Source organism: Felis catus, chromosome D4 (assembly GCF_018350175.1).
Source record: "Felis catus isolate Fca126 chromosome D4, F.catus_Fca126_mat1.0, whole genome shotgun sequence".
Taxonomy (NCBI): Eukaryota; Metazoa; Chordata; class Mammalia; order Carnivora; family Felidae; genus Felis; species Felis catus.
In genome coordinates, this window is record NC_058380.1 from 10,320,665 (window position 1) to 10,345,312 (window position 24,648).

At 47.1% G+C, this 24,648-nt stretch overlaps 1 protein-coding gene across 2 annotated transcripts in view; it reads right to left on the bottom strand.

Moving 5' to 3' along the window:
• DMRT1 (doublesex and mab-3 related transcription factor 1) overlaps nt 1–24,648 on the bottom strand; it is a 112,033-nt gene that overhangs the window by 64,275 nt on the left and 23,110 nt on the right. For both annotated transcript variants that reach the window (XM_023243314.1, XM_023243315.2), the window contains exon 3: nt 1,713–1,996. In XM_023243314.1, the coding sequence (XP_023099082.1) occupies nt 1,713–1,996 (284 nt within the window). The remainder of the gene's footprint in view (nt 1–1,712; nt 1,997–24,648) is intronic.

The window sequence follows — 24,648 nt, forward strand, 5'->3', positions numbered from 1 at the left end:
TCAGAACTACAAGATACTTCTTCCTTGCAGAGAGGAGAGCTTCTGATGGAAATCAGCCCAAAACCTGCCCCCAAGAATTAAATCCAGTTGGCACTTTGAAAGGCCTGTAGGGGTCCAGGTTGAAGATGTAGAAGTCATTGCATTCCTTTACACTCACATTACCTCCGAGTTCTCACACCCATATGCGTGAAGCCCTCTTTTTTTTTTTTTTAATTTTTTTTTCAACGTTTATTTATTTTTTGAGACAGAGAGAGACAGAGCATGAACGGGGGAGGGGCAGAGAGAGAGGGAGACACAGAATCGGAAACAGGCTCCAGGCTCCGCGCCATCAGCCCAGAGCCTGACGCGGGGCTCGAACTCACGGACCGCGAGATCGTGACCTGGCTGAAGTCGGACGCTTAACCGACTGCGCCACCCAGGCGCCCCATAAGCTTATTTATTTTTGAGAGAGAGAGAACATGAGCAGGGGAGGGGCAGACATAGAATTCAAAGCAGGTTCCAGGCTCTAAGCTGTCAGTTCGAGCCTGACACAGGGCTTGAACTATGAACTGTGGGATCATGATCTGAGCTGAAGTCAGAGGCTCAACTGACTGAGCCACCCAGGCGCCCCTGTGAAGCCCTCTTTTTAACAAGCATGGTTCTGAAAATAAAATGTGTGGCAAACTTACAAAAATGTGTATCCCAGGGGACTAGGGTGGACGTATTAATAGGCTGAAGAAGTCTGATCCCTAAGGGGAGTGAGAGAATCCAAAAAGCGGGGGAGCTTGAAAATTAACTACTTCCTCACACCTAAAAAATACAAAACGGGATAGAATCGCTCAGAGGAAAATTTCAGCTTACATTTTTAAAAAATGGGCATAAGAAGGTCGAAGTTTTGCCCCGAACTTCCAGATATGTACGTCCCATTGTGTTGGAATCAACGCCCAGTTGAGAAAGCCTGCGAGGTAAATGTACCCCAAATAAGAACCGTTCTCCCTGAATTGTAACATCTATGGCTGCCGGAGGCTTGCAGGTGGGGAGTGCTGGCTCTCATGCGGCCACACTCCCCGCGGCGTGGTAACCCAGCTCGTGGACGTTTTCAGTGCCTTGAAATCTGAGGAAACGGTTACAGCTGAGGAAGCAGAACAGCTCTAGAAAAACACTCCTTCCTGACAATGCAAAATGCTTTGTTTTACCCCCGTGTTAATCTACAAGCTCTTGATCGCACACTTAAGCATATGAAAGATGACCTTCATTCCCAGCTAAAAAAAAAGCACCCAATTTGGCCCAGAACGACAGGGACCTAATTCCTTTTCTTACCTTGCTTCCACGTGAGCACACAGGTGATACCACTCATCCCTTCCAGGGTGCAAATTCATCACTAAGATTACGGCCACCCAGAAGGCCGCACCCAGCATTTTCTAAGCTGCTCAAAGAAAGTGGGGACGAGGCTACAGGAAGAGGTGAGACCTCACACAGTGAGCCCCTCGTGAATCTGCCTCCGGCCAACTGGGTATTTATGCAAAATGATAGTGCAAAATGAGAGAAGTGCAAACACACACAAGTGTGATCCCTTTACACGTTACAATTCCCGCAGCCAACCCGGGAGAGGGAACTTTTTTTTTTTTTTTTTAACACCTCTGGCATAACGTGCACACATGTGTGCTGAGAGGGTCGTTGTGTGTGCGTGTGTGTGTTCTTGACAGATCCAGTCACTCTGGGCCACGTCTTACCTGCCACTGGTTTCCCGGCTGACTGGGCACGTAGGGTGCCGGGAGGCTCCGCAGGCTGTTCTTCACAGGGGACCCCCCGAGGGGGTTTCCCACATCCCCGGAAGAGGAATCCGCGGCCAAGGCCATGGAGTACTGCGGGTAGTTGTACAGATTGTTGTAGTAAGGGAACAGAGAAGGCTGGTAAAAGCTGCTGTAGTAGGTGGAGTCAGAAACCAGATCAGGTGTGTTCTCCATGTGCCCTCTGCTGGTGACGGCAGGAATATCCTGGATGACCATGCGTCCCTCTGGAAAGGAAAAGACCACACGGTATTCACATGGGGGTGCACAAAACTCTACCTCTCAACCCTGGCAACGTACGGCCTTCCTCGTCTGCAAAGCTACAGAGCAAGGCTCTGGAACACGCTGCTTCCTCCCCCAGCCAAAATAAGGGACACGTCTCTAAGGCTGGCAAAACTGGGGACACAGCTGGCAGACCCCTGCAGATGACTTATTTTCACTGAGAATACCAAAAACATTTTAGTGACATAAAGCCTGGGCAGGCCTAACTTCGACCCAGACAATTCTACCCCAATGTTAGGAAACTGGAGATCAAATCTAGTTAACTTGGTGTCGGCATCATTTTTACAACAAAACGAATTGTACTTCACTTTCAACAAAGTAATAAAATCCCAATGCTCAAACTATGGTAGCCACATTGATATATCAAAGAGCCAAAGCAAAAGGCTAAGAGTTTAAGCACACATTATTTCTTTAATTTCCTCCCACACCTGATACTGGACTCTTCACAAGTCTGGACAATGGTATAGACCAGGGGTAGACAAACTTCTTCTGTAAAAGGTTAGTAACGATTTCAGGCCATTCAACTGCAGAATGCCCAGATTGCTGAGTGGTCATGTTACAATAAAACTTTATTCACAAAGCCAAGCAGTGGGCCGAAGCAGCCTAAAGGCTGCAGTTTTGTCAACCCCATGTCTAGATTTTAAATTGTGTCGATTCATAAACAAGCAGACTCCTAAATCCTCTCTCCCATGGACATCCATCACGCCATGTTCTAAGAGGTGGTCCAGGAGCCTGAGATGGCTGCAAGGTGTCAGGATGCCGCTGCCCGGGGATTCTACAGTCTGGGGTGAGACATGTGATGAGATAACAAATACCAACAAGGATTATCACACAGGAATAGCCATAGACTTTTATGGAAATCCAAAGGCTGGAGAGAGGACTTGGAGCCTAGAAAGGACCACAGAGACCTTCAGGAAAAGAAACTGCATCCAAGCTGAAGTTTAAGGGAGGAACAGCGAAAGGTGAAAAATAAAGAAAGTGTTGAGAAAAGGACAAGGAGGACAAAGGCATGGGAGTGGGAAATCGGGAGGAGGGCGTGCGAGCGAGAGCTGGACAGGGCAGCGCAGCGAAGCTGAAGAACTGGGTGCCCGAAAGGGAACGAGAGGCGGAGCTGGAGCAAGGGGCGGGGAAGCCTCCGGCCAGCCTTCCAGACCCTGCAGCCTGTGACAATTTCTGGGCCAGGAGCAGAGGGTCAGCACTGAGTTCCAGAGTGAGTGACCTGATGGCAAGCTTAGGACAAGCGAAGGGAAGAGAGACCTCGAGTCTGTGAAAGCAGCGAGGGGCCTGAGCTACGGGCAGGGGGGCAGGACTCAGCAGAAGTGGAGGGGCTGGCTGGACTTCCATCTGGAAGGGAAGGAGAATGCCGGAGGAGGCACTTGGCCGACCTGGGGGAGAGTGGGGAGTATGGTGTGGTAGGAGAGGGAGGCGATGAGTTCTGTCGCATCCACAAGCTGGAGGCACTTATAGGCGATGAGCGAAGGTGGGAACTGGCAAGTGCACTCAGCAGAGGAGAGGCTGGAGGAGCCCTGGGAGCCCTGGGGGGGGGGGTGGTTCTACCAGCCTCCAGGGAGAGGGGGAGGGAGTTGTTACCAAAGAGCGAGTTCTGGGAGAAGAAAAGGGAGCCAGGAGTGGAGCTGGGGAGAACCAAGGAGAGAACACAATATCACACAGGCCAAAGTTGATGTGGCTCCTGGAGGGGCCAGCAGGCCTTGTCAACCGCTGCCAAGAGATCAAGCAAATCAGTTCTAGAAAAAAACCAACAGAGGGCTTCAGGGCCTTGTGGGTTTTGCAGGAGAGGGAGGAACGAGTAAGCAATGAGGAAACAGACCAGCTGGGCACAAGAGCCTTCTCTTCGCCAGAATGTAGACGGAGCAAAAGCAGGCACCAGGGCTCCGGGCTCACTGGTGCATCCCCGAACCTAGCACACCGCGGGACACGCGGTGGTCAATTATGTGCCCGAACAGATCGACGAGTCCCGGTTTTCCAAGTAGCCAGGCCTCAAAATAGATGTGAGGAAGAAACAGAAGCTCCCCGGAGCAAGAAAGCGTCATTTCATTTTTAACCCACAGACAAGGGTTGCGCACGCATAGGTGGGGAGAAGCTGGTCGACAAAAATTCCCCGCAGAGTCAACACGTGGCCCAGAGCAGGTGCTCCATGTGTCCACTGGCCGAATATGGAAGGAAAAGAGAAGACATGCAGGCGGCAAGCTGCGGAAGGGATTTTCACAGCCCCACCTTCAAGTCAGGGCTAAAGTGTCCTTTCTCTGAAAGGATACTAATCCATCCACCTTAGTGCCCTCCCAACGTTGTCAAGGCACTATTTCATTTTATTTCTTTCCTTCCTTCTCTCCTCTTCCCAGCTAATGAGATGAGACATTCGTTCCAGTTCCATTCTCCACACCGCGTGTGGAGAAGGCACCTGCCCTCCTCGCCTCTTGAACTCCCCAGCTTTTTCTTATTTTAAACACCAATTTCGCGCATAACAGGTGGTTTCCAGTGGCGAATTCTTTTGTGTTTAATGTTGTCTCTTCACTGTTTTCCTCATTACTTAAGCAATACAAATTTTGTGAAAATGACAAATTATATGGGTGTCTAAATCAGGGAAGGAATGAATGACACGGGCTTCACCACTCAGTCACAAGCATTGGTGGGACATCCACGTGTAATCTCACAGACATTGAGGAAGGCATTTCCGATGCTTATCTCTGTCCTTGCAGTGGGAAAAAACAGATACCCCTTCGGACCTGCCCTTCAAAAGCAAGGTCCTCAATTAAAAAAAATATACATTAGTAGGTAAAGAATTAAATAGAAGGCCAAGGGAGGCAGCTGGGTGGCTCCAGTCAGTTGAACACCTGACTCCTGATTTCCCCTCAGGTCATGATCCCAGGGTTGTGGGATCGAGCCTGGTGTCGGGCTCCACACTGGGCGTGGAGGCTGCTTACGATTCTCTCTCTCTCTCTCTCTCTCTCTCTCTCTCTCTCTCTCTCTCTCTCTCTCTCTCTCCCTCTCTTTGCCCCTCTCCCCTGTTTGCACTCTCTCTCTCTCAAATAAATTAAAAACAAGAAGAAGAAGAAGGGGAAGAAACCCAAGGACACCAGGATTCTCAGATTAGGACACAGGTTCGTGAATTTCCGAATCACACCCCTACTCAGGACCTTTTATCAGGCCTCCGTTTTATCCAGCAATATGATGTCAGTAATAATTTTCAAGGTAACAAGAGGATGGCTTCAACAAACTACACAGGGAGCCTCTAGGTCAGGTCAGAGCGAGGACTGGTTTTGCTACAGCTGAGTATAATCAATCAGCTACTGAGGCCATCACTTTCCCACTTACCCGGTATTTTACTTCCTCTTTCAGATTATATTGACCTTGAAGAATAAATTAAGAAACACACTGGAAAAGTTTCATTTCCTACCAGTATTTAAATAATAAAAACTCTTCGAGCTTTCTAAGAGTAGGTGCCTAAGGATTTTACAATCCTAAGATGTTTAAGCACTCTTGAAAAGTGACATTTTAAAAAGCTCTAGGGACCTGTGGAACTGCCACACCCTGTATTTTGTAAACCTCAAATTGTATTTTAAAGTTCACATCAAAACTCTTGGTCCATGTTCAAAACAGGTTTATGAGCCCCAGCCTCTACGTGCATGCCACTGATACGTGGAAATTTCCCGAGGTCGAAATAAGCATCCATCAGTTGACAGGTGTCTCATCCAGTGGAGTTCGCAGTGTGGCCCCCGGGAACTTGCAAAAGCGCACCCACTTGGACCCCACCACACCCACTGAATCAGAAACTCTGACGGGTGGATGGGCCCAGCAGTCCTGAGTTTGACAAAGTCCTCAGAAGGCTCTGATGCACTCACAGATCGAAACTCACTGGTCTACTTGGAAGATTGCAAACAAGTGCTTCAGAAGCTATCCCCAAAAACGTGACCCCTGACCGCACTGCTGTGACACTCCTGCCTGGCTATCCCACAAGAGCATGCAGATAAATACCACCTCCTCCAAAATCACGGCAGAGCTCGGATCACAAGTGGTGTGCATACTGCTGCCTAACAGTTTGGATGCTCACGGGCCACACCCAGGCTTTCTTCATTTATTCTAACCACAAAAGTTTAATTTATTTAAGTGCTTTTTCCCTTCGAAAAACTGAAATATTCCACACAGGGCTTCTGCAAAACCAAGAGGAGTGGGTAATGCAAAAAACATTTATTCTTTTTTTTAATATGAAATTTATTGTCAAATTGGCTTCCATACAACACCCAGTGCTCATCCCAACAGGTGCCCTCTTCAATGCCCATTACCCACTTTCCCCTCCCTCCCACCCCCCATCAACCCTCAGTTTGTTCTCAGTTTTTAAGAGTCTCTTATGTTTTGGCTCCCTCCCTCTCTAACCTCTTTTTTTTTTTCCTTCCGCACCCTCATGGTCTTCTGTTAAACTTTCTCAGGATCCACATAAGTGTGAAAACATATGGTATCAGTCTTTCTCTGTATGACTTATTTCACTTAGCCTCACACTCTCCAGTTCCATTCACGTTGCTACAAAGGGCCATATTTCATTCTTTCTCATTGCCACGTAGTACTCCATTGTGTATATGAACCACAATTTCTTTATCCATTCATCAGTTGATGGACATTGCATAATTTGGCTATTGTTGAGAGTGCTGCTAGAAACACTGGGGTACAAGTGCCCCTATGCATCAGCCCTCCTGTATCCCTTGGGTAAATTCCTAGCAGCACTATTGCTGGGTCATAGGGTAGATCTGTTTTTAATTTTTTGAGGAACCTCCACACTGTTTTCCAGAGCGGCTGCACCAGTTTGCATTCCCACCAACAGTGCAAGAGGGTTCCCATTTTTCCACATCCTCTCCAACATCTACAGTCTCCTGATGTGTTCATTTTTGCTACTCTGACTGGCATGAGGTGATATCTCAGTGTGGCTTTCATTTCTATTTCCCTGATGAGGAGTGACGGTGAGCATCTTTTCATGTGCCTGTTGGCCATCTGGATGTCTTCTTTAGAGAAGTGTCTATTCATGTCTTCTGCCCATTTCTTCACTGGATTATTTGTTTTTTGGCTGTGGAGTTTGGTGAGTTCTTTATAGATTTTGGATACTAGCCCTTTGTCCGATAAGTCATTTGCAAATATCTTTTCCCATTCTGTCTGTTGCCTTTTAGTTTTGTTGATTGTTTCCTTTGCAGTGCAGAAGCTTTTTATCTTGATGAGATCCCAATAGTTCATTTTTGCTTTTAATTCCCTTGCCTTTGGAGATGTGTTGAGTAAGAAATTGCTGCAGCTGAGGTCAGAGAGGTTTTTTACTGCTTTCTCCTCTAGGGTTTTGATGGTTTCCTGTCTCACATTCAGGTCCTTTGAGTTTATTTTTGTGTATGGTGTAAGAAAGTCGTCTAGTTTCAATCTTCTGCATGTTGCTGTCCAGTTCTCCCAGCACCATTTGTTAAAGAGACTGTCTTTTTTCCATTGGATATTCTTTCCTGCTTTGTCAAAGATTAGTTGGCCATACTTTTGTGGGTCTGTTCTATTCCACTGGTCTATGTGTCTGTTTTTGTGCCAATACCATGCTGTTTTGATGATTACAGCTTTGTAGTAGAGGCTAAAGTCTGGGATTGTGATGCCTCCCGCTTTGGTCTTCTTCTTCAAAACTACTTTGACTGTTCGGGGTTTTTTGTGGTTCCATACAAATTTTAGGATTGCTCGTTCTAGCTTCAAGAAGAATGCTGGTGCAATTCTGATTGGAATTGCATTGAATGTGTAGATAGCTTTGGGTAGTATTGACATTTTAACAATATTTATTCTTCCAACCCATGAGCATGGAATGTTTTTCCATTTCTTTATATCTTCTTCAATTTCCTTCATAAGCTTTCTATAGTTTTCAGCATACAGATCTTATACATCTTTGGTTAGATTTATCCCTAGGTATTTTAGGCTTCTTGGTGCAATTGTGAATGGGATCAGTTTCTTTCTTTTTTTTTAATTTTTTTTTCAACGTTTTTTAATTTATTTTTGGGACAGAGAGAGACAGAGCATGAACGGGGGAGGGGCAGAGAGAGAGGGAGACACAGAATCGGAAACAGGCTCCAGGCTCCGAGCCATCAGCCCAAAGCCTGATGCGGGGCTCGAACTCACAGACCATGAGATCGTGACCTGGCTGAAGTCAGACGCTTAACCGACTGCGCCACCCAGGCGCCCCGGGATCAGTTTCTTTATTTGTCTTTCTGTTGCTTCATTATTAGTGTATAAGAATGCAACTGATTTCTGTACATTGATTTTGTATCCTGCAACTTTGCTGAATTCATGTATCAGTTCTAGCAGACTTTTGGTGGAGTCTATCGGATTTTCCATGTAAAATATCATGTCATCTGCAAAAAGTGAAAGCTTGACTTCATCTTTGCCAATATTGATGCCTTTGATTTCCTTCTGTTGCCTGATTGCTGATGTTGGAACTTCCAACACTATGTTAAACAACAGCAGTGAGAGTGGACATCCCTGTCGTGTTCCTGATCTCAGGGGGGAAAGCTCTCAGTTTTTCCCCATTGAGGATATCAGCTGTGGGCTTTTCATAAATGGCTTTTATGTTTAAGTGTGTTCCTTCTATCCCGACTTTCTTAAGCGTTTTTATTAAGAAAGGATGCTGAATTTTGTCCAATGCTTTTTCTGCATCGATTGACAGGATCATATGGTTCTTATCCTTTCTTTTGTTAATGTCATGTATCACATTGATTGATTTGCGAATGTTGAACCAGTCCTGAAGCCCAGGAATGAATCCCAGTTGATCATGGTGAATAATTCTTTTTATATGCTGTTGAATTTGATTTGCTAGTATCTTGTTGAGAATTTTTGCATCCATATTCATCAGGGATATTGGTCTGTAGTTCTCTTTTTTTGCTGGGTCTCTGTCTGGTTTGGGAACCAAAGGAATGCTGGCTTCATAGAATGAGTCTGGAAGTTTTCCTTCCCTTTCTAACTTCTGGAAAAGCTTGAGAAGGATAGGTATTATCTCTGCTTTAAATGTCTGCTAGAATTCCCCTGGGAAGCCATCTGGTCCTGGACTCTTATTTGTTGGGAGATTTTTGATAACTGATTCAATTTCTTCGCTGGTTATGGGTCTGTTCAAGTTTTCTATTTCTTCTTGTTTGGGTTTTGGAAGTGGGTGGGTGCTTAGGAATTTGTCCATTTCTTCCAGGTTGTCCAGTTTGTTGGCATATAATTTTTCATAGTAAGAATCATTTATTCTTGATCTCAAGTTGTATTTTTGTATTTGTATTTGGCTCATTCGTTGGTTATCCCAGAACAACTATGTCCAAAGCTTTGCTTTAGATGTACAAGGCACAAAGAAATATTCAAAATGTTTCATTTCTTCTCTTTAAAATTTTTAAAAAATGTTTATTTATTTTTGAGAGAGAGAGAAAGAGAGAGCGAGCGAGCATGAACAGGAGAGGGGCAGGGAGAGAGGGAGACAGAATCCAAAGCAAGCTCCAGGCTCTGAGCTGTCAGCATATCTGAGACACTTACAAAGCAATCATCTCATTGCCACAATGACAGTATAGGTAGATGTCACCGTCAACAAAAGCAGTGGAGATGGGAGCCAGGGTGGAGGGGATTTAGAGATGATGGTGTGCGGACACACTCGAAAGAGAATGATACCAACAGGATCATGAAGGAGGAAAAACACAAGTCCCATGGCAGGGACAGTGACCAGATTGGCCTGGCCACAGTACACAGTTCATGTCAAGGGCCCACAGGTAATGAGAATGGGAAGCGACCTTAGTTAAAATTGTGGAAGGCCTCGAATGGGGAGGCCAGTCAAGGACTTCGGGTTTCTCCTCAAGCTACAGGGAGTCAATGAAGGTTTTCAGAGGAAGCAAGTAACAATAAAAATGTTTTAGGAGAATTGATCCAAGCACCAGGGACAGATCTAAGAGACTAAGGAGGTAGGAGTATAGACTACTCTAGAATAGTCTATTCCATATATGCATATATGGTCTATAGGCTAGTATACACTAGGCTCGTTAGTTTCTTTTTTAATTTTTTTATTTATTTTGAGAGAGAGAGAGAGAGAGAGAGAGAGAGAGGAGCAGAGAGAGAAGGAAAGAAAAGAATCCCAAGTAGTCTCCGTGCTGTCAGTGCAGAGCCTGACACGGGGCTTAAACCCACCAAACTGCAAGACCATGACCAGAGCTGAAACACAGTCGGACGCTTAACCGACTGAACCACCCCGGCACCCCTATACTAGGCTCTTTACATACTCCAGGCCTGAAGATGTAATTATGAGCGTATCTAGGGAGGTTGTAATAATGGGGGAAAAATGCATGAAAATCACTGGCATGTCTTGTTCCGGGCATTCCCTCCAAACGACCAAGTTACACTGCTGATACCTGTCACCCAGGACGCCGGGAAGCCACCGAGCTCCCTTATCAGACACTTGCTGAATTGCTGAGTGACCATGCGACACTCCAGCCTGGAAAGGCACACAGAGCTCTCACCCAGGCTGAGGGAGAGTGAGAACAGAAGCCGCACGTGCCCCCTCTCCGACCTCTGCTACAGCAGAGTTCCCAAAGAGTAACTAGAGACATTCCCTTGAACCCTGGGACGTCACCAAAGCTGGGAAGTCAGGCAAAGTGTCACTGATTGGCAATAAACCCGAAGGTAAGATTTACAACCCATAAGCCACAAAACAGATCAACTAACCATACAAAACTTGAAATGAATATGTAGGTATAAATTCAAGAAGCCATTTCCCACGTACCAAACTCTTACTGGGCTACTCTTAACCCTTGTCTGAGTCACAGGGTAAAAAAAAAAAAAAAAAAAGCAAATACCGACAGCTGGTTCTACAAACCTGAGCTGCCCGCATGAATTCCTCCTGCTCCCCCCACGCCTGACATACAGTGTGACAGGGACATTTTAACTGCACGGCCAACATGACGAAGCACAAAGACGGCGGAAACATCTTAATGAGTTTGCTGAAAATTCTGAAGCTGGATCTCACGGTTTATTTTTGTAGGCTAAACACTGGCCCAGATGACTTCGTGATGGTATTAGTATAGAAAGCACAACAGAACAGGCTTTCTCAAGAGAATGTGGTAGCTTTCTTTCTTTTTTTAATGTGCATTTTTAAAGTTTTATTTAAGTAATCTCTACACCCAATGTGGGGCTCGAACTCACAATCCCGAGACCAAGAGTCACACGCTCTTTGGACTGAGCCAGCCAGGCGTCCTGAGGGTGTGGTCGCTTTTTTAACCAGCAGTACCATGTAAGAATTATCAACCTGTAGGTCCTCTGTCAAGACGCCAATGGAAGAGTGAAGCCAGACGTTCTAAGTGCTGGTACTTATGACTGGGTTAGCATTAATTTGTGCTAGAAGGAAAAAAAGGTCAGCAGGACTGGATTCAACAACTAAGAGTATGTCTGTATCTGGAAAAAACGACCAACAGCATTTGTCTGAGCAAAGACGTCTACACAGAGGTATTGCCCACAGACTTGATCCCTCTTATTCCGAAACTCCTATTTGTGGCTCTATACGTTTACCTTCCGCACATCCAGTTCTGGGATAAGGCTTCCCAATCCCTCTGCTACTTTTTTTTTCCCCACTAACATATGCAGCGTGAAATATGATTCACTCCTTCATGAAGGATCAATACCCACACATGATAAATACCCGTATCGATCCTGCAGTGTTATATGCTGGTCTCTGGGCCCGTGGCATATTAATAGTTGTTAACCAGTAATTCATTTTAAGGTATGTGAAGGCTTTTTTTCCCTGCTCTTCCTCTAGTGTCAAGATCCCCAGAGCTGTTGCACTTTGAGTCATTCACATTCAAACCAAGAGTCTACTCCCTTTTCAATGACAAAACCAAACCCCACAGTTTCCTGTATGAAAGATCACACAGAAAACCAGAATTTATAATTTACAAACAATAAGGCTATTTATGATTCACTGTGAGTGATCCTCGACTTAACTGGCATATACCAAGTTTTTTTTTTTTTTCTTAATATAATTTATTGTCAAGTTGGCTAACACACAGTGTGTAAAGTGTGCTCTTGGTTTTGGGGGTAGATTCCCATGATTCATTGTGTACATACAATACCCAGTGCTCATCCCAACAAGTGCCCTCCTCAATGCCCAGCACCCATTTTCCCCTCCACCTCCAATCAACCCTGTTTGCTCTTGGTACTTAAGAGTCTCTTATGGTTTGCCTCCCTCTGTTTGAAACTATTTTTTCCCTGTCCCTTCCCCCATGGTCTTAAGTTTCTCAAGTTCCATGTATGAATGAAAACAGATGATATGTCTTTCTCTGACCGACTTATCTCACTTACCATTAATACCCTCCAGTTCCATCCATGTTGCTGCAAATGGCAGAATTTCATTCTTTCTCATTGCCAAGTAGTATTCCACTATATATATAAACCACGTCTTCTTTACCCGTTCATCACCAGGTTTTATTTTTCTTTGTAATCCCATGCCTTGCTTAGTTCCTATCATAATTAGTTTCTAGTTTTAAGAGTTACCCACCAGGCAAAATTGTTTACTCCTAAGTCTAAGATCTCAAAATTATCTACCTAACACGTTATGCTGAGTGTTAGGAGGGTACAGAGAAAGTGTAAGTCATTTTCTCTATTCTTTTTTTTTTTTTTTAAAGGAAAACTGAGGTCTCAAGATTACGCTCAGTGATTGACATGATGATGGAATCAGGATAGCAGAGGTACCTCCCTGGGACAAGAAGGCTTGGCTCGGCTAACTGCTTTTAGCTTTCTTCTCTGCGAGGTCACCCAATGTCCAGAGTAATAGCTCCTGGCATTTCCTAGATTTAGGAGTAATGGAGAAACCCAGTGAGATGCTTCAGGACTCCTCTCCCACAAGGGTGAGAGCCTGGAGAGAGACACGGGGAGAGAGAACATTGTCCTGTGGGCCGTCCCTGGACCCTCTAAGCACTCATATGATCCCAAGACAAGCTCATCATCCTGACAAGGGAACGGGTCGGGTTTCAGAGGGAAGCAGAGTTGGCACAGGGAGAGGCCCAATTACACAGGTGGCAGTGTGCCTACTGTTCCCTGAATGCTGACAGCGAGGAATGAACGAGGGACTTGTCATCGCCACTGTCACCTTCCCCTGATAGGGACGCAATTCATATCCCACACAGGAAACGTGCTGTGTGTGAGGCAACCTGTCTGGGACTTTGGGGCACAGACCAAGGCCGTAGTCCTTGACACGGCAGGACTCACAGGGGAGGCTCCGAACAAACACACAGAAGGAGAGACAGACCAAGGCTGTGAGAAAACACAAAGGCCGCAGGAAGGGAGGGCGAGATCAACTCCAGCCTCCCAAGTACAAGTTCTGCTGGTGTTGGCTCGCTAACGTCACTCTTGTACACAAAGCATGGAATGTGTTAGAGCCAATGTCGCCTTTTGCCCAAGGAATTTTGCTAAGTGTAATTAGGTCCCGCCAAGTTCAGTTTTCTCAGGGTGAAGGCTTTCCAGAACAAAATGAACCTGAAGTTGGTCTTGCAAGCCAGGTGCAGGTTTTTGGTTCAAAGGTGTGTAAAATATTAATGTGGGAGGCAAAGGGATCCGGAGAGGGAGGGGGAGACAGAGACAGAGGAGGGGAGGAATATCTTGATTGCCAAGCATGACCGCATCAAACAGACCAAGCAGGACATATGGCGGAAATGGGGAAAATATAAAGCGGGGAAAGGCAAATACGGGCCTTCCAAGGGACCCAGCCAAGATTTGAAACAGGCCGCCCTGGGGCCACTGAAAAGCCCAGTGAGCCACACACACGTCCATTGTGTGCAGCAATTCCTGAAAGAAGGCTTCAACTACCTACATTTTGACCTCAAACTTCTAAATGATTAAGTTCTTCTTTCTAGTTTATCTCTTAACTCAGGCAAAAGACCCTGTGGACAAACCAACCCTGATGGGGAATGAAATGCCCCCTCAAGCAACAAGGACAGCCCTGAGCCCGTGAGACCCAGAAGCACTGACCTCAAGACAATGATGGACTTGACCTTCACAGCCCACCTGCACAGACTCATCCACCTCTGCCCAACACGTTCCTTCGATAAACCTGGAAGTACTTTCAGCACTTCTGGAGACAGTGTTTGAGACGCTGGCCCGCTGTCTTCCTGGTGTTAGCCTCACTGAAATAAACTCGTTTCATCACTACTGTCTCTCTGCCTGTGGACTTCTGTCCACGGCGAGTGTCCACACCTAGTTTGTTTGGGCCCCTCGGAGCCACGTGCTGTCCCATCCCTGCCGGCTCCCATCTCCTGGAATGTCGACAATGAGCAAAGAGCAATCCCTGGCCTCAAAGAGCTTACTCTCTGCGGATGAAAAGCCCCAAGGACAAATCAAGGTATCAGAAAAGGTTTCCATCGCAGAGTCTCTAAAAATAACAAAACAAAACACAAGTATGTCTATCTTCCCAGCAGGACGAGAATGAGGGTACTGCCGGCACAGGAGGCTGGACTTCAGACTCATCCAAGGAAAAATCCTAACTGGATCTGGAAAGACTGGCACTCACCACCCCGACCTCCCACACCCACGCACCTACCCGTGTTCCTATTCCCGGGTTTCCGCTTTCCCTGTGTGTTCCCCCTTCCGCACCCCATCTGTGTGAGCCTCAGGATTCCGGGGCGGGGGGCACCCAGGAACATGGTTGGCCTGCAGAGGGAGTCAGATATGGAGAAGATGCCATGTCTCTGACTTTGCTAGAGAATGTCTGGTGGCCGTGAAAGCCTATCTCATGGCCGGAACGTTTTCTGTCCTTAGGCCAGCTCGGAATTCCCTATCGTTGGCGAGATGCCAGAGACAATCTGAGACTCCGTCAACACCGCCAGCGGCCTGGAGGAGTTGCGGGGCCACCAACAGGCCAGTGGCCAGGCCTGGGTTGGGGGGGGGGGGACCAGAGAAGAGAGGAAGGACGGCCAGTGATCTGTTCCAAAGGCGACCTTATGGGGAGGGAATCCCTTCCCCACTCTCCTTAGTACCCCTCGCACGGAGAAAACTTCAGGTCAGGGGCATCTCGGACTGACTGTGAACGTAGAATTTAGGTCCCCACAGGAAAGCTCTGCTTTGAATTGTGTTCGGACAACTTAAAATGCAGGGGCTGCAACCACGGGGGTCTTCTGCTTGGCCACGAAGGGTGCTCAACACAAGGCTGTCAGATCCCGCTTTCGGAACTTGCTTTTATTTATTTATTTATTTATTTTTTTAATTTTTTTTTTTTCAACGTTTATTTATTTTTCGGACAGAGAGAGACAGAGCATGAACGGGGGAGGGGCAGAGAGAGAGGGAGACACAGAATCGGAAACAGGCTCCAGGCTCTGAGCCATCAGCCCAGAGCCTGACGCGGGGCTCGAACTCCCGGACCGCGAGATCGTGACCTGGCTGAAGTTGGACGCTTAACCGACTGAGCCACCCAGGCGCCCCGGAACTTGCTTTTAAAAATAAGATCCCAGGTATTTGTCTTTGCTCCTGAAAGTCCCAGGTTTCAAGCCAAGAAGTCACACCTGACATCTTACTGCGGCCCTTCCAGAAATGTGGTGGCAATATTCCCCCAGCCGCTGTCCCAGCCAAGGGTCCAGGTCACATGGATTGTCACAGCAACAGAAGGACGTCATTCACCTTTTTTCACTGTGTGGACACTTGCACCGGTGATGCAGAAGCAGTGGCAGGGAAAACCGCCTTCGAACACATCAAGGTGGTCCCACCGAACTGCACCAGTGGTCACTGGATTCCTCACTGACGTCCTCATTTGGAATATTTTACTTTGTATAATATTACAAAATTAATTTTTTTTAACGTTTATTTATTTTTGAGACAGAGAGAGACAGAGCATGAATGGGGGAGGGGCAGAGAGAGAGGGAGACACAGAATCAGAAGCAGGCTCCAGGCTCTGAGCCATCAGCCCAGAGCCCGACCACGGGGCTCGAACTCACGGACCGCGAGATCGTGACCTGAACTGAAGTTGGACGCTTAACCGACTGAGCCACCCAGGCACCCCTAATATTACAAAATTAAATGTCAATTTTGCTTACGATGCCCTCGATGAAGTAGGAAAAAAAACCCCACTGGATTAAATCTCTGCCTTTGCGCCTTTTTAATAGCCCATGACAAAATGGGAGGGACTCATGAGGCAGGTCTCTTGCAACCCAAGGGTGATGGTTTCCTTGAACAAGACTTGGTGCAAATGTCTGAATGATAAGCTTATACTCTTGGGGCGCCTGGGTGGCTCATTCGGCTAAGCATCTGGCTTCAGCTCAGGGCATGATCTCATGGTGTGTGGGTTTGAGTCCCGCATCGGGCTCTGTGCTGACAGCTCAGAGCCTGGAGCTTTCTTTGGATTCTGTGTCTCCCTCTCTCTCTCTGTCCTTCCCACCCTCACACTCTAGCTCTCTCTCTAAAAAATAAATAAATGTTAAAAAAAAAGAGAGCTTCTTGACTTATTTTTGGAACACCATACACTCTAAGAGTGATGAAACTCTCCGGTTACTGGGGCTTGGATATTTGGTAGATGTTGCCTTGAAAAAGAACAAAGTGAGCCTATCCCTTCAAGGAAAAGTTATAGGATTTATTGCCCAAAATTCGAGCTTTCAAGTAAAAACCAGAATTTTTGAAAACTTAAGTCTGCCATCACGGGCTTGACAGCTTCCCGAACTTGAAGACTCTTTTGACAAGATCTGTAGTATTAATAACGAATGGGATTTTCCCGATATTTTGCAATGAAACAGGACAACCTTTGGAAAACCTGCACAACTCAGTGAACTAATATTTTCCAAACGACCAGTTCATGATGTTACAAAATGATGCATGGGTGAAAAATCCATTTAAAGTGCAAGATGGACCAGTGGATTTTAATGTAACAGAGAACAAAGCTCTTTGGCATGGTTTTGGACTCCACCCTGCAACTAATCTTTAAGAAATTATCACCTTTCAAGTTTTGGTCCAGTTTCAGAGAACAGGCACAAGGGTCTCAAAAAGCTATTCAAGGGGCACCTGGGTGGCTCGGTCAGTTAAGCCTCCGACTTCGGCTCAGGTCACGACCTCACTGTGTGTGGGTTCAAGCCCCATGTCGGGCTCTGTGCTGACAGCTTGGAGCCCGGAGCCTGCTTCAGATTCTGTGTCTCCCTCTCTCTCTCTGCCTCTCCCTCTCTCATGCTCTCTCTCTCTCTCAAAAATAAATATTAATTTTTTTTTTAAAAAGCTATTCAGGGGCGCCTGGCTCAGTTAAGCACCGGACTTCAGCTCAGGTTATGATCTTATGGTTCGTGGGTTCGAGCCCCATGTCGGGCTCTGTGCTGACAGCTCAGAGCCTGGAGCCTGCTTCAGACTCTGTGTCTCCCTCTCTCTCTCAAAAATAAATAAACATTAAAAAATTTTTGAAAAAAGCTATTCAAACACCTCTCTCCCTTTTCCAAATATTTCTCTATGTGGAACTGAATTTGCATGTATTTCAAATGACAGACTGAAGAAGCAGCAATTGGGAACCCAGCTATGTCCTACTAAGTCAGACAGAAAACAGATTAGCAGAAATGTACAATGTCACAGTTTTGTTTTGGAAAAACATAGTTCTTTCTTCATTAAAATATGTTACTTATGCTAACAACGGATAGATGTTATTATTTTAAAGGAATGAACATACATTTATGATTTCTCAGTTTTTGGCTTTGATTCAATAAATGCTGATCGACAGAATCCGTATCCCCAGACGCTCTTGGAGGTCCTTGATAATTTTGTAGAATGTGAAGGGGTCCTTGCCACTGAAAGGTTTGAAAACTTCTGTCTTATGAGCTCTTCCCTTTCTGAGAAGACCGATTTCAGGGCAGGTGGGGTCCAGGGTCTCATTGTGAGCAAGCTGCACAGTTAGCATTCAGCAGTCAAGTCTCAAGTGGGCGCCTCGGCTCTGTGCTTAAGCCTGAAATACTTCTTTCAGTGAAACAGACACTAACTCCTGCACACTACGGCCAGGCAGCAGAACTTCTGGTTGAGAGCACCGGCTCCCAAGTCAAAGTGCTTGGCAGGCGTCTTCTGCCCCATGACCTTGGATCCAGGCACTTAAGGGCTCTGTGCGCCAGTGTCTCTCTGTAATGTGGGGATCACACTGCTACACACGCCACAGAGGGCACGGGGGGCGGGTGGGGGGGAAGGCTGTGACACACGGTAAGTACTTGAGAAATGTTCGCTATTGTTATGATCACAGTCACAGCACAGTGATGGCATTCTCTGCCATCAAGCAAGAGAGCCACCAAATAATTCTGGAAAAAAAAAAAAAGCTCATCCTTGGGGTCCCACAGGAGGGCAGGGCTGCACCTGGCAGAGGCGAATGAACTTGGAAAGGAGCGGAATCCTCTCCTCCTGGCCTTCTCGGAGGTCAGACAGTAGCCTTGAGTACAGTCGGTGTGATATCACTCCCTAAAGTCATAATCAGGAAATGCGGGAACAATCTGTTTCTCCCACAAGGCGATCATGACAGGGCTATTTTAAAACGTCAAACACAAACCTGGAGCCAGGAAAGCAAACAACCTTTTCACTGTGTACCTGCCGCAGGCCTGAAAACCATTTCCACTTAGTGAGGTGAATGCGGCCAGGTGGAGAAGAACTGACCCCTGCTTCCTCTCCCCAGACTCTCTGCACCCCCCCCCCGCCCCACCCCTTTAAGCATGCAGTTCTGCTCTTGAGAAGCACAGCTACTATGGTGCTTCCTTTAAGTAAGCTGGGGATTTTATTTATTTGGGGGGGGGGGGATTGCTGCTGTTCCAAGGCTGAACTTTTAGCTTGCTATAAAGTTAATGTGCTATTCAATGTTCATTCCAGGCAAGACTGTGGGGCTGTGTATTTTCTGCCACCCCCGGAAGCCCATTATCTGTAATTGCCCATTACCATGCATAATTATTTCTCCCGGCTTGGTCTGTGACCTCCAGGGTTGCACTCTGTTACAGCTAACGGCTGGTCTTACGAAATTCGTGAATGAAGCCCTTCTGACCTTTAGCGCTTTGAAGGGTCTGTTCCGGAGCTGACATGGAAAGCCTCTTTTCAGGCACACTTTTCTGTGATCAGGAACAGTTGAGATTTCTTCCCTGATGCACCTCCACCCAAGCAAACAGGAAAACAAAGCATAATCAAGTCTCCATTATGTGGGAGCCGGTAACCCAAACTGGGAATTATCTGGAGCCCTTCACACTCCCTTTTCTTTGACTTGGCTATTTAATTGTATCACGCTTTTTTAAAGACTGCTACTGGGAGAAGGTGGAGGTAAAGGAGGGCAAAACTTTAAATCTCAAATTCAATATATACGCTCCCACACTTAGGGTTATTTTGAGTGGGAAGAAGTGCTACGTCCCCATCAGTGATGAAAATGGAATTTGGGGATTCCATGTGCGCTTAAAATATGAATTCTAGAACTGACATTCAGTCACACCAGCAAGTCACTTAACAGCATTAGCGGGGCAAGAGAGGAGGGGACGGCGATCGCTGGCTGCACGTGGCCTGGGTGCTGGAGGGCTCAGCCATCCACGGCACTTGCGTGTCTTCCCCACTACGGCCTCCTTGCAGAACCCGGGGGTGGGCAACGCCCCTCTAAGCACACACACGGTTCACAACAAAATCTGAAAGGGCACTGACTGCCAGACATGAGACCACTCAATTGTGGTGTGGCCGCTCCCTGCCACGGCCCCCCAGAATCTCCCGGATGTGCGGAGCGGCCTGCCCTTGACATCCTTATTTTCCTGCGGTCTTTCCTTCCTTTTCAGTGAAGCTCCTCTAAAATGAACAGAAGTCAATCCTAAATATAAACACTCGTCCACTCTTTCAAGCATCATTTTTACCAAAGTCAGGTAAGGTGAGCCACAGAGAATTAAACCTAACAGCTTTTCCTGGAGCCTGGCGGCAGGGAAGGCTTGGGAGGTAATTCTGCCCCTCGTTCTGACGCCTGGAAGAGAGCGGCCAGTCGAAGGACATGTGAGCACTGGCAGCGTGACAGGGCTGAAGATCCTATGCTTCACCACGGGGCTGTGTCGTCAAGGGAAAAGGAGGCTGCACAGACAGACCAATGAACATCCGACGTTTAGAAAACAGCTGTTGCTCCTGACAAAGGCTTCCTGGAGAAGAATCTACATGACTGCTAACGGTTTAAAGGCTCGCAGAGGCCCATCAGACCTCAAACACAGAGGTCAAGAGGGTTCTCAGATCCCAAAGACGGAGACCTGGACAGTCAGCACCTCATCCTTGCCACCAGGGGACAGGGCAGGCAGGGCAGGGGCTGAGAGTGGTGATCTGGTCCAGAGGGCATCACAATGGCCCCCAAACCCTTGACTTGTGGCTCCACTGACTCACCCCCGAGACAGCTCACTCCAGCCTCATTTCCCGGCTGCTGCCAATCCAACTGTGCCATCCTGTTCTCAAAGTGTGTATACAAGTCACCTAGATTCTCTGAGACCTCCTCACAGCAAACTGCTCCCCCGCATGTGTCACTAACCACGGGGACGGGAGGGCACGGTAAAAGATGGCATACCTGTGACCATGCCTGCCTCCCCCACTATGGAGGCCGGGACTCCGATCCCCAGCCTCGGTGCAGCTCAGGCCTTGGTACACCCAGTAAGCAAGCTCTGCCCATCAGATTGCCCAAGTGAGACCTTCCCCCTGGAACAGAGCCCTCTCTTTCCTTCTTTCTTCCCGGCTGGAGCCAGAGGCTTCTGGCTTTTAGTAATGGCAGAGACAGCAGCTGCAAAGCTCTGAAGTCTCTGACACCTTGGGATACATACGTGCGTATTTAGACACGTATGTATACACACACACACATCTGCACACACACGGACAGATCTACACCCACACCTGTATCTCTATCTATGTACATCAGTCAACATCTTAGCAGAGAAGCCAAATCTTAACCAAAAGAAATCATTACCAAGACTCAACTAGAATTTTCTCACGGCAGCTAAGAAACAGCATGACACAAGCTACATAACTGGACGGCTTCGCATGCCTCCGGGGACAGCTGCATCACATCTCCCTTTATCCTCCTCGCCTAGTGACCTGCGTCGTACAGATTTCTGTCCGTCTGATCACCAGAAACCTAACATGCTTGCAGACATTCCGCTTCACAGAAAGGTCTCCACTATCAAGAACTGCTTCATGGCCCAGGCCCAAGGAAGCCCGCCCAGCCCCTAGGAACATCCCTACAGTGATGCACAGCCCGTGGCACAGAGGGAGGGGTGCACAATCTCTAACCCAAGGGGCTGCATTAAGGGAGCCATGTCTGTGGCAAACTGGGCAGCACCTGCTATCGCCTGCGGCTGGGTCAACCACCAAAGTTTCTTCTGACACTAGATTGACAAGTAAGAGAATTTTTTTTTCAATTCAACCATGAGACAAGGCTAGAATCTGAGCAGCAACGAAACAGCACACACTCCTGGAAACACACAAGTTTTAACAGTACGTTGCCCCCCAGCCCTGGGGAAGACACAATAGAACAGGCAGAGCCTGGAGACCCACCTGGGGGTGGCTCCTTCATCCTGGACTGGACACAGACCAGAAAAGCACCAAGAAGTCCTCTCTCCTGAGAAGAGACCGCCACGCTGTAAGCAGATGGCTGTCACAGGAAGGATTCACCAAGAAGTGAGCCATGGACGAGGGAAGACAGTGGTTCTTTCATATGAGCTGAGCAGTCACGCAGCCATTTGCCCCACAGAAGTCAACTTGGAAGAAAAAGCTCTCACAATTCAGATTGAGTCATCCGTCCATCCATCCATCCATCCATCCATTCACTCATTCAATACCAGCCAAGCGCACAACTGTTTATCTCCAAGGTACGAAGGGTCACTTTATCGTGACATTACCATATGCATCTGCAGGTGCTTTCGGGTTCAGTCTGAAACCAGGACGCCCATCAAGACCACAGAAGATGTAGGACCTTATTTATTGCCAGCCAAAACACAGGCAGATGCAGATTTGCATTAACGGCTGAGACAAACGTAGACAAGGAGAAAAGAAAGGCTATTAAGCTGAGCGACGGAAAATAGGACGCCTCAGGTAAAACTAAGGAAATAATAAGCAACAGATTATTAAATTCTCAGGGACTGGAAAAGCGAAAACAGGGAGGAGAAACAAAGTCACTGCAGATTAAATATGGCGAGTTTTAAGCCAATTATAAAAGATCAAAGAGAACATGAGAGGGGAGGAGTAGCCTTACAAGTAACCGAGATAGGAGACCTGGGGAGAAATTATGACCAGGGTAAAATCATTACAGTTTACGGTAAAAGTAATCTAGGGATGACTTCAGAGAGAAATTCACTAGACACCACTACGAGGTGAATAACATGGAGACAGAAATCAAAAAGCTCTTTATTTTCAAAAGGCACAAGACTCCAGAGGGAAGGTACTTCCTCTGTAGAGCAACAAACAGGATGGGCAACGGGGAAAGCGTAAGTGAAAACTGCCAGAGCCTTGAGTCACATTTTGGATTTCTATACCATCAACCTCTAGCGAGCAGATTGGGCGTGGTCTTTACCACAGGCCACGGTGAACAAAGGGAAGGAAGAAGCAAGGTGGCAGTATTCATACAGAAGTGTCCTTGAAACTCATTTGACACTTGCTCTTTCTCCCCCAGTAAAAGTCTGACACCGCCCCCTTTGAATAATGTCAACTGCCTCGCAAGTCTCAACCCTTACTAACTCTAGAAAAGCTGAGCTAAGAAAAGAACTAAAGCAAATGATGCTAACTTTTAATGCGAGCATCACCTTTCATTTTATGGAATATCTCGCCATTTGGGTACATCCTTGCAGTTGCTACCCACAAGAACTCTGCAGTAACTGCGGGGTGGAGACAGCAGGAAGTATGATGCACGATGCCCCCTGGGGAGAGGAGCTGGTGGTGGTTTAGCAGGGGCCCCCCCCACACAAGGGAACAAAGCAGCAGCTGGAGTCTGGATTCAACACTGGCCTTTTTTTTTTTATGTTTATTTTTGAGAGAGAGAGAGAGAGAGAGAGAAAGAGAGAGCTTTGAGTGGGGAAGGGGCAGAGAGAGAGGGAGACCCAGAACCGAAGCAGGCTCCAGGCTGTCAGCACGGAGCCCGATGTGGGGCGCGGACTCACGAGGTGCGAGATCATGACCTGAGCCGAAGTCGGACGCTTAACCCACTGAGCCACCCAGGCGCCCCAACACTGGCCTTCTGATTCCAGGTTTGGAACCCCCTGGCAATCACATAAAAATCCCGACACCCAGCTCTCTGCCTTTGTTCTGAATAGTTAATTCTGTGTTGTTTTGTTTTTTAGTAATCATCAATACACCGGATGCGACAAAATTGCAGAGCCAGAAAGCCAAAGGGAGTACAGAACACTGCCTACGAGCTGCCTAGGAACCTCCAGTACAACAAGCACGTGAGATCGAGGATAGGGGCGCCTGGGTGGCTCAGTCGGTTAAACGTCAGACTTCGGCTCAGGCAGTGATCTCACGGTTCTTGAGTCCAAGCCCCACGTCGGGCTCTGCGCTGACAGCTCAGAGCCTGGAGCCTGCTTCCAACTCTGTGCCTCCTTCTCTCTCTCCCGGCCCCCCCTTCCATGCTCTGTCTCTCTCAAAAATAAATAAAAACATTAAAAAAATTATATGAAAAAGATTGAGGACAATACCCGCCTTATAAAATGTCCCTTTCCTATGTGATATTGTACAGGTCACTATATAAGGATGACCAAAAGCTTATGTATAACTGGAAATCTGGAATGGGAAAATGTAAAATAATAACCTGGTACTTACTGCTACTGGGCAAATTTATCTCAAGAAAACGAGGAGAGAAAAGAAAACGGGAGCTCTGGACAGCCAATGATTTTGCTCACCTCACACCTGGATGCAAAGTCTCCCTGGCTGAGCAAGCTGGCTCCCCAGTGGGTCCCAAACAACTACTGTCACGACCAGGGTAACAGACCCCAACACAGGGCAGGGCACCAGCTGTGAGTCCCAGACCTCGGTTGGAATCCCGACCCCACCACCCAATACACGTGTGATCCCGAACACGTGACTGGACCTCAGTTTCCTTCCAGGTGGAAAAAATAGTTCCTATTTTACAGAGTTGCTGCAGAGACTAAATGAGAGTATAAATAACCAAGCAGCCAAGACCATACCTGACATGAGCCAGACCTCAGTAATTGAGAGCTAGTAATACTGTAATTATTATTACCACCTCTGAAAACACAAAGTCAAGGAGCTGGGAATTAAACTACACACTCAGAAGGCAAAGAACAAAAGCACTGTCCTCCCTTCTCACTGAAGAATTAGGAAAACATTATTCACACTCGTGCGTGGATCCTGTTTCAGAAACATTACTTATTCCTGCCATTCGGGCCCCTGGCAACACGAACGAATGTGAGAATTACATTTCTTTGCTTAATCATCCTTATAATGCTTGGTCTTTTCAGTTCTACCCAATTTTCCCCTGCTCCTCGATGCAAGCGTGTGTTCCCTGCCAAACTCCTCCCGCTGCTGTAAATAATCTCTCTCCTTCTTTTATATTACCTTTCAAATATTTATAGACTGTTATTCTCCTTCTCTCCAGGCCATACATCATTTTTGTTGTCCTTCTCCTGGATTCTCTCTA